The 10124-nt window shown below is 45.6% G+C and overlaps 1 protein-coding gene across 2 annotated transcripts in view; it reads right to left on the reverse strand.

Annotated features, from left to right (window-relative positions):
* The window catches only part of LOC107203546 (ADP-ribosyl cyclase/cyclic ADP-ribose hydrolase 1-like), a 38380-nt gene extending 31612 nt beyond the window's left edge, over positions 1-6768 (reverse strand). For both annotated transcript variants that reach the window (XM_033513801.1, XM_015625779.1), the window contains exon 1: positions 6458-6768. In XM_033513801.1, coding sequence (XP_033369692.1) covers positions 6458-6696 — 239 coding nt within the window. In that variant the 5' untranslated portion in view covers positions 6697-6768. The remainder of the gene's footprint in view (positions 1-6457) is intronic.
* Between the last annotated feature and the right edge of the window lie 3356 nt (positions 6769-10124).

Consider the following 10124-nt stretch of genomic DNA (forward strand, 5'->3'; position numbering starts at 1 on the left):
CATGGGAGGGTAGATTTTCAGCACAGAACTGAGCCTGAGCTTTGCACAGAACTGGATGGCTTTTCACAGCCTAGCAGTGGCATTTATGCTCCAGAAGAGCAGAAATAAATATGCTGGTGATTAATTATCTCAAGAACAAATCAATGCTAATGACCCACTGCCCTATGAATTTGTCTCTTGCTAAAAGAAAAATAAAATAATTCCTTCTAACGAACTTCCTTTAGAAAAAGATGACTACAAAACCCAAATAGAGTCCTAACTCACAGATCAGAGTAGTTATGGAAACTAGCTCTAAGCAGCAGGAGGATTCTTCTGAAGGACAAACTCCAGAGCCAGTAGCCCCACCTCTATATCCTCAAGTACTAATGACTGTCTATTTGTGCCTACTAAATATTATATTCCAGCTCCCCATTAAAGCTCAGTACAACATATTTCAATAGAAGTGTACTTTTAAGTAAGACTCAAACAATTGTTAATAGTTATAATTATATCTTTGCTACCAAGAAACTACAAGAACAGTCAAAGTCACTTGCATACAATTTAGAGGAAAACAATTGTAAAAGAAAACCTTGTTATAAACATTGAAGGATAGAAGAAATGAAAAGCAGAGCAATGCAGGTTTTATATGACAAAAGCTAACACAGAAAAGGTATTAAAGTCAGCACACAAGCACAAGAAGCAAGCAGGGAGGGGAACATTAACGACATACACAAATGTTAGGAGTTGGGTATTTTAATAAGCAGTGTGTTATTATGATGATACAGTGCTCATCTTAATGATGAGAGACAAAACAGATGTAGGAACAAACTATCAACATCATTTTCATTAGAGATGAGCCAAAACATTTCTTCGTTGTTTTTTGTCCTAGTTTCCCAGTGGACTTCCTACAAGTCTAAAAGCATTTCTTAAGAAATGAAAGACAAAGAAGGCACTTCTGGTGATCATCTAGTCCAGCCCCTCTCTTGGACAAGGTTGCTCAGGACCAGGATCCGTCTAGTTTTGAATGTCTCCGAGGATGGAGCTTCCACAAAGTCTCCAGTCAACCTGTTCCAGTCATTGATCACCCTCATAGTAAAACAAATCCTGGTTTTTTCACTATGTTTAAATAGAATTTTCTGTACTTTAATAAATGTCCATTGCCTCTTGTCCTGCAACTGAATACCATGGAAAAAAGCCTGACACTCTCTTTGTTCCATTCATCTGGTATTTATAACCTTGAGCTTTCCCTTCTCCAGGCTGGACAATGCCTATTAATCAACATCTCTTTGTATCTCAGACACTTCAATCATCTTCATGTCCTTCCCCAGATGCGCTCCAGGTGTGTCCCTGACTCCCTCGTAGTGACAAGGCCAGAACTGGACCCAGCACTCCAGACACATCTCCCCAGGGCTGAGCTGAGGGGAAAGGTCTCTCTCTGTCCCCCTGCTGCCAGTGCTCCTCCTCACACAGCCCACTTTTGTCACAAGGGCACACTGATGGGTCACGCTCAGCTTGTCACCAGGCCCTGGTGTCCTCTGCCACAGACAGTGCAAACAAAGCCTTTTGTTTGCTCTGGGACCAGAAAAGATGGCACAGCAATGATAACAGATTGTTTTTAGAAAGTGTTTTCTTACAAACAAAGAAACACTAAAGCCTTTGCAGTTAGTTGGATATCAAATCAGGAAGCTTTAGAAATCTACAGAGCACTCTAAGAAGGTCTAATGCATTACAATTGGGTAGTAACTCATACTTTTCAGAAGACTGGTTCAGTAATGGTTTCTTTCAGGTAAGGCATATTTTCTCAATGAAAAAAAAACTAATCTCAGGTAAGTTTCAGTATAATATCACGGTTATAAAAAATAAAGCTAGTATTTTTGTGCCACTGAATCAAATCATGGTTATTTAGTACCATGCTTGATGTGAAAGCATTAACAATCAGTGAACAAACACAAAGAAATTAGATTAAAAATGCCTAGTAAAGCATGAAGACAAAATGCAAAAGCAAGCATAGAACAAACCCCAGATTTCTTTTGGGAAGAAATTAAGCTGTGAATGCAATAATATCTCACACAAAATCACAGTCCATATGGTCTTTTTGACAAAATATACCTCCATCTCCACAGGCTGCAAAGGAATGGGAAGGGAAAATGCATTCATGATTGTGCAGTCAGGAGACAGAGCTCTCCTGGACATGCACCAACTCTTACTAAATGTAATGGAATTATAGACTGTTAAAATTTGTTACAACAGAATTTGCCTCTAAAGATAAAAACAACATTGGTTGATCTAATTTTATTAAAAGGGGAAACACATTCAGCGTCCACACAAGATTGCATGAAAAATGTATTGAAGTTTTACACTTTCAGCTTTATCATCACGTTTTTGCACTGCTTACTCAGGCACAGTGGCATTGTTTGGCCTGCAGTTACACATTTTATTGAAACTACTCCCTGTCTGTGTCCTTGGTACCCTCTTCCTGTCAGAAGTTAGACAAAAAATAAGTTGATTTGACTTCAAACAGTTTTTAAGTAGTAGGTCCTTGCCAGCTTCCCTGGACACAAGCCTGTTGTGCTCTAAGATGGTCCTGTGTGGGCATGGAGGGGGGACCAGATGACCCTCTGTAGTCCCTATAAACCTGACCCATTCTGCTACTCTGTGAGTCTGTGAATTAAAGACTGAGAAGTGACTGCAGTTGTGAGGGGGAGCAGTCATTAGCTGAGAATGGAAATTATCTCGAGCTGCAAATGTAAAATCAGTTATTTCTAGCTCCAAAAAAAGAGCATTGTTTATGCTTTGGGCATTAGTGACTATGACCTTTCAGATAACATGTCTTCTCCACTCCTTCTCCAGGTCACAAAGTGCTGCTGGTTCCTGACCTCAGCCTGCCAATTCCAATGTGGTGAAGAGGAAACCTAAACCAGTTAACTTAGGCTACAGCTGTTGCCACTTTTTCTGCCCCAAACAGGTACAAAGGTGCCAAACCATCATAAGCAGCATCCTGCGAGTGAAGGGTGAGTTATCGTGTCACCACAACTGGTGTCTGTCAGCACGGATCTGCTGAATTCCCTGAGCTGTGCAGGTGAGCCTGCTGCCCTCCCCGCTCTGATTGTACCAGGGATAAATAAATCCCTGGAAACTTGGCGTTGCATGGGACTGGAGGTGAGCCTTGCAAGCGGTTTGTTAGCCACAAGAGGGAGTCCGTATTACTGGGAAAGAGTGAAGGAAGCGATTGGAGGTCAAATTGTTTCTTCGGACCAAACTGCTATGTGACAAACTATTGCTTTGGAGCCATTATTTTCCAGGAAAGTCAAAAGAGAAATATCATTCTTTACTGTCAATATGTAGGTGCATGACTGTATGCAGGGAACAAATCCCCTAAAGCCCGCTGCCATATCATCCACATTTCTTCCTAAAAAAATGGGCTAATATTGACAATGCTGTATTGAAATGTTTGGTATTCTCTTCCTCATGAACTTTGTCATGACAAAGTTTAGTCAGGAAGACTGAGGAAATTGCATGTACAAATTGTACATTGTACAAATGTTAAGAGTCAGTCAGCAGAAATAAGCCTGAGGATTCTATTGCACGCAAGCAGTTGAACAAAATGATTCCCGACAGATCTTGTAATACAGTACCAGAGAAATGTCCTTTTGTGAGCAAATTCAATGCAGAGTTTTGATGAATTTGAAGAATAATCAAAACAACAGGATAAAATCTGATTGCATGAGGTGTTTACAAAACTCAACCACAGACAGCAAAAGTCTTTCAGTGGCCTCTCTGGTCCTGGGTTCAGCCCAAAGATTGTATTGGGAAATAGAAGAGCATGACCAGAGAGAGCTGGCTGTGGATGGTATAAGGACTCCACTAAGATGAGGGAGAGTGCAAGGAGAAATCCTAGAGGATTAAAGAGCTGGGATAGTGGAGGTGGACACTAACATATCAGAGACCTTCTTAAATTATTTACAGCACACAGACACAAAAGTAGAGCTAAATGGAGGCTGTAGAACTGTTAAATCCATCTGTGATAGCCAGAAACAAGTATAATATCCATAGTCATATGTCAACAACCCCCTTTTTTTCAAAGCCTGCCAGCTATTCTAGTTTGAAATATGGCACTCCAAAAGTAGTAAATGTCACTAACTGCCACAGTGAATAGATTTTATGTTCAGAAAATATCATCAAAGGTGGAACTTAGTGACTCTGATATAAAAAAAAAAAAAAGTAAAAATACAAGGAAATGTCCATGAGTTTAATAAAAGCAGATCTTTTTAAAAAAATGCCTGTGACAGTGTAAGATTAAAAGGGCAAGAACAGAATATGGACAGATTTATGAGAAAATGAGAAGATTTCTAACCAAGATAAGGAAGTTCCCATGGTGGGAAGTAGTGGCAGTAATAGTCCTGGCAGAGTACAGGGCACAGCTTGCCCAGCTCATAAGACTGCCCATGGTTCTGCAGTTCTCTGTTCCTACTCTTCTCTTTGATTAAGTGCACCACAGATCCCATACAACAGAGGATCCAAGGCCTACATTAATGATGAAAGAGAGAGGGATGAAAGATCCCACTCTCTGATGTGTCCTAAAGGCACCCAGGTCATTAGCAGAAAGTGCAGTAACAGAAGTGGTTGGTTACAGCACAAACCGCACAGAGCTCAGCGCAATCAGAAATGAGCAATCTTGGGTTTGATTCCCAGAAAAGCACCTGTAATTAATTCTCCATTCAGGAAACCTCTGAACATTTCAGATGTACATAAACAAGCATGTTTTTCCTTCTTCTGTGGTCTATGCTTCAGAAAATATTGCCTCTTGAATAAAATAGAACAAAAAAGGGTCCTACAGTTGAGAAGTCATTTAATCTGAAAGAAAGTGAGCTTACAGACACAAAGGTATTAAACACTGTTGGATTATGAATGACCAAAAATATTGTGCTTTGTAATAACAAACTTTTTAGATAACTTGTGATAATGGATTTGTGATATTTTTAAAACTGCCCTTGAATTAATTGCCTAAACAAATCATTCCTAGAGATATTTGTGGTCCAGGTTCAGACTGTGTTGTCAGTGAAAACACACATGGCTGTGGCTGAAAGCATATTTGAATGAAACAAGCCCATGTAATGAAGGCTATTAGGTTTGAAAACAATTTCAGATTTAAATATTGAGTGTATAATCCTTTAACAAATTAATTTGTGCTTTTAGAGACATGTATATGATTCTTGAAAATTTCAGGAGCTTTAAAATTTTATTTGCAAAAGAATCCTCCTTTCCCTCACTAAAGCCACTCAAATATTTAATGTAAAGCATGAACAAGTCTCTGTGTGCTCAGGCCACGATTTTCCACGTGACACTTCAAATACTGCAGATCAGCTTTTTCATACAATGCAGGATATCCAAAGCAAAAGAAATCCGAATGCAAGCAAACTATATACAGCTTTGTTCTCATCGGCTCAATGTCATGAAAACAAAAGGTGGCAATTGCTTTTTCTGGGACAAAGACCAGGGACAGTTCTGTCACCTGGCCAAGGTGTGGGGCAGCCCCACAGCACTCAGCCCAGAGTGATGGAAAATTCTGCCAGAGGCTCACTGCAGACACAAAGCAGGGTGGCTGGTGCCACAGAAGGGATGCATGGCTCCCTGCTGAGAGACCCTGGCTGCTCTGGATCCCGTCCTGAGGGTCTGTGTGTCCCCAGTACCAGCTGGGGGCCCCAGGGCATTCCTTATTTCATACTTGGCCTTTCTCTTCAACGAAGGGGATCAGAAAATCCGTTCTCAGCTCTAATACATTGCCACAGACCTGGGCCCATGGAATCTCTTCTGCAGGAGAGGAGGGATGCGATGCCTGGGGTGTTGCACTACCTGCTGTGATGAGCTGAGCAAGGACCACCTCCAGGGGAAGGTGTTTCCAGGGACCGAAAAGTTCAGTGCTGAGCTGGTATTGTGATCCACCTCTGTTTCTCTGTGCAAGCTCTCTGAGCTCATCTAGAAGTCTTACCCAAATGCTAAAAACACTTTTGGAAAACCCCAGGATACTTCTCAATGTTTTTCTTACATTTTTGTCTGTCCTACAAATCTGTGTTGAGCCTTCTGCTTTCCCTCTCTCCTGTGTAGTTTTGGTAACAGGACTGCAGTGTCCCATTACAGACTTTGGCAGATCAGCTTTACAGCAAATTGCTTCACCTCCATGTACTCAAACCTGTTAGAATTCAGCTTTTATTTCAGCTGGCATTAGAGAAGTTGCAAAATCCATTTATGATTTTGTTTTGACCTAGGATTAGTGTTAATTTTATTGCTTCTGCAGATAGTTTCCTTAAAAAGCCATCACTGGGGCACCGAGCTTCCGTCTGCGCGTTTTTCCACAAAAGGGGGCTCTTAACAGCCTGATTTCTCCCTGCCGCTGCAAACCCTGTGGCCACGGCCAGGTGGAGGCGAGACACATTTCTGTTCACCTCACACCTGAGGCACGACCCACACCTCTACTCACCCCAGCTCTGGGTGCTGCGCCGTGATGTAGTTGTAGCATCTTCCCAGGATGACTTCTTGCAAGTTCTTAGTGGTTCCCCTGTCCTTCCACTTCAGCATTTGGGGACTGACCTCGTGCCTCCCGTGGGTCAGGAGAGAGGCCAGCACGACGGCGAGGACGAGGGCGGCCAGCAGGACGGCGATCCCCACCAGGAGCACGGTGCGCTGCCGCATGCGGGCAGAGCCCTGCTGCGGCGGCATCGCTGAGGGGCGGCGGCAGCTGCTCCGCCGCCGGGGACAGCGGCAGCTGCTCCGCCGCCGGGGACAGCGGCTTCTGCGGCCACCCCGCACCGCCCCCGCCGCGGCGGCTGCCCGGAGGCCGGGCTGACCCCCGCCCGCCCCGGGTCACGGCCGCCCGCACTGCGCGGGGCTGCCCGGGGCTCCCTGGGCTCTCCGGGGCTCCCTGGGCTGCCCCAGGATCCCCGGGCTATCCCAGGATCCCCAAGATGTCCCAGGACCCCCGGGCTGTCCCGGGATCCCCGGGCTGTCCAGGATCCCCGGGCTGTCCAGGATCCCCGGGCTATCCCAGGATCCCCAAGATGTCCCAGGACCCCCGGGCTGTCCCGGGATCCCCGGGCTGTCCAGGATCCCCGGGCTATCTCAGGATCCCCGAGATGTCCCAGGACCCCCGGGCTGTCCAGGATCCCCGGGCTATCTCAGGATCCCCGAGATGTCCCGGGATCCCCGGGCTGTCCAGGATCCCCGGGCTGTCCCGGGATCCCCGGGCTGTCCAGAATCCCCGGGCTGACCGCGGCCACCGGGGGTCCGGAGGGGCAGGGTCCGGACGGCCGGGCCGCTTCCCAGCGCCCCCGTTCCGCCGGTTTTAGAGCCAAACGAGGGCTTTTCGGGGCTCGGCGCGGGAAGGTGAGAGCCCGTTTGCCCTTCTGAACCTTACCGTGACCTCCCCGAGTTAAACTTCGGGAAGTTATCGGCGGTAACGCACACAAGTGAACTCCGGGAAATAACTCGTAAAGTTCCTGGAGTCCTCGTTCAAATAATTGCAGCGACATGCTCCATCTAACGTGTGAGTAAAAGATTAATTCAAACCACCCCAGCCTGTTTGCTCTAAATTAATTGTTTTGTATAAGACAGGTGTTGAATCTCACTTTACCTAAGGCAAGAAGGTAATTTTGCAGAATCAACTTTGCAGTAGTCATAAAAACATAGTTTATCAAAACACAATGGGTTATTTTACTTCTCGCCCTTGCCCATAGGCTTGGATTAGGTGTCACATGAATTTCTAAGACAAGTGTGTAAATGATGGGTGTTTGAGGCTGTGTGAAATCATCTAAGGAGGCATTAAGTGTTCTCTGCAAGAGGCATATTAGTTCCTTACTGTACTCTCCAAAGAGGGCAATTCTACTTCCTTAGGCATAAAGTCAAAACCAAATAAAATTCAAATCTCAAAATCTTAACAAAAGAAGCTATGCAATTCCAGAATGTTAGCTATAAATTTTTCATAGATTTTTTAATAATTGGTTACCAAGCATCTGTCTTTAACAGATTGAATGTGATAAAGGGAATTTGTGACACATCACAGCCTAAACAGTTCTGAAAGACCTGAGAAATGCGTGCTCTGACCAAAGCCTGCACTGGCAGGTGGTATGCTAAGCATGTAATATGAATTTTTCTGATTCCATTTTCTCAGAAATCATGTGAACTTCACAGTATTGAAACCTCAGTTTTAAAGTGACATATCAAGCTGCCAGATCCAAAGGGGTTATAAAAATATCATCTCTTCATAAGAGAAACACAAGAGAGACTACAGTGTTCTCTCTCTATGACACTGCTTGTGGCCCCTGTGGTCCCTGTTGCTGATAGGGCACAAAGTGCAGGAAGATCTGTAGGAGACAGTTCAGTAAGAATTAACTCATAAAGTAAGTTCTTCCCCATATTCCTTTCAGTAAGCACATGGGTTTTCCTTGACAGGCTCCACTGATTGTTCTTTATTTTCACCACCCTATAAATGTGAACACAAGGTATTTACAGCTGAACTGTGAACTATTTTATCCTGCCAAGCCAAGGAGCCGGGGGCCGGCTTTTACAGCCCCTTTCTATGGGCAGCGCCGGCAGCCGGCTCCTGGGGCACAGCACCTGCCTGGAAATAAGAATAGGAGCTCAACCCCTTGCAATCAATCCTTCCCTGGAGCAAGTGGCAGCACATCAGGAAGAGTGCTGGTGTCACCAGCGTAAAGCCCCCGGCTCCCAGGACGCTGCAGCGGCACCAACTTCAAACAACCTCTACCCTGTGCCAGAGAAGATCCCCCAGAGACAAAGGGAGGTGAAGTTCCTCTGTCTCTGCGGACCTCTCCTAAAATGGCTGGCAAGGACTGCAAGAGTTTTTTCTTAGCAGCTCACCAACTTCTGCAGAGCCTCTGTTCAAAATAAATCTGGATATTCCAAAGAGTGCTCGTGGTTGTCCCACTGCTCTGGTTTTGCCTGCAATAGGGTTCCTCTCTTCCCAATAGCTGGCACATGCTGGGTTTGGATTCAAGATGGGGATGCTGTGGTTCGGTCAGGGGTGCTTTGGTTTCTGCTGAGCAGGGCTTGCCCTCTTCAAGGACTTTGCAGTGTCTCTTGGTACAATACGTGTTTTCCACTGGGAAGGGAGGGATGACTGTTGAAGACAGAGGCCAAGAATGCATTAGAAAACCTGTACAGTGTCTCTGTCCCTGTTTGTCAGGTGACCATCTGCTGCATTTCAGGCCTGCAGGATCATGTCCAGGGACCGGCCTGGGACTGAACGAGACACAATTCTGCTCAGGATACCATTTATTCACCACAGGAATTAACTCAGCTTCGATCCAGAGACAGAGAGCGCCAAACAGAGGAAGGGTGCTGGGCTGTACGGGACAGAACCAGGGTGGTGTTTAAGGAACACAGCAAGGGAGAATCCCCAGGAGCTCAAAACCAGAAATTCAGAATTCCCTGGACTGCCACGCCATGAGGCTCTGGGGTGGCTCACAGGGCCCATCCCCAAGGTGCAGGATAGAATCCACTCTTCCCAGGCTTTAAAACCACACCTCTCACTTTAACAGGGTTTATCTGAAACTGAATCTTTGGATCCCTGGGCAGGGGTTACCTCCCACAGCGATGCCAGGGACATCCTGCAGTGACAGCTGCCCCTGGCCGTGTGCTCGGTCCCAAACTTCACCCTGGTGCTCATCTTGATCTCACTCTGCCTTGAGAAACACACATGGTCCTGGATTAAACCTCATCCCAGTCCCAAACCCGAGCTCAAGGCCAGGCCAAAGGTAAATGCCACATTTAGCCTTAAACCCAATCCCCGCTCTAATCTAAAATGCAGCCCTAACTCCAAGGCCAGCCCCAACTCCAGGCCCTTCCCAAATGCTCAGCCCTAAACCCAAGGCCACCTTTAGCCCTAAACCCAAAGCCAGCCCCAATTGCAGCTGTAAGCCCAAGCCCCAGGGCAATCTCAAAACCTAAGGAAGATGGAGAATGGCCGGGGGCTGCAAGGACGGTGACAACACTGGCACCCCCAAATCAGAGAAGGACAAAGAGCCCTCGAGATCCCCTGGGGACAATAGAGAATAAAATTGGCAGAAACTCAATGTATAAACACATCAAATGCCTTGACTGAGATTTGCCGCTTTGGGTGAAAATGCAAA

This window comes from Parus major, chromosome 4 (genome assembly GCF_001522545.3).
Source record: "Parus major isolate Abel chromosome 4, Parus_major1.1, whole genome shotgun sequence".
Taxonomy (NCBI): domain Eukaryota; kingdom Metazoa; phylum Chordata; class Aves; order Passeriformes; family Paridae; genus Parus; species Parus major.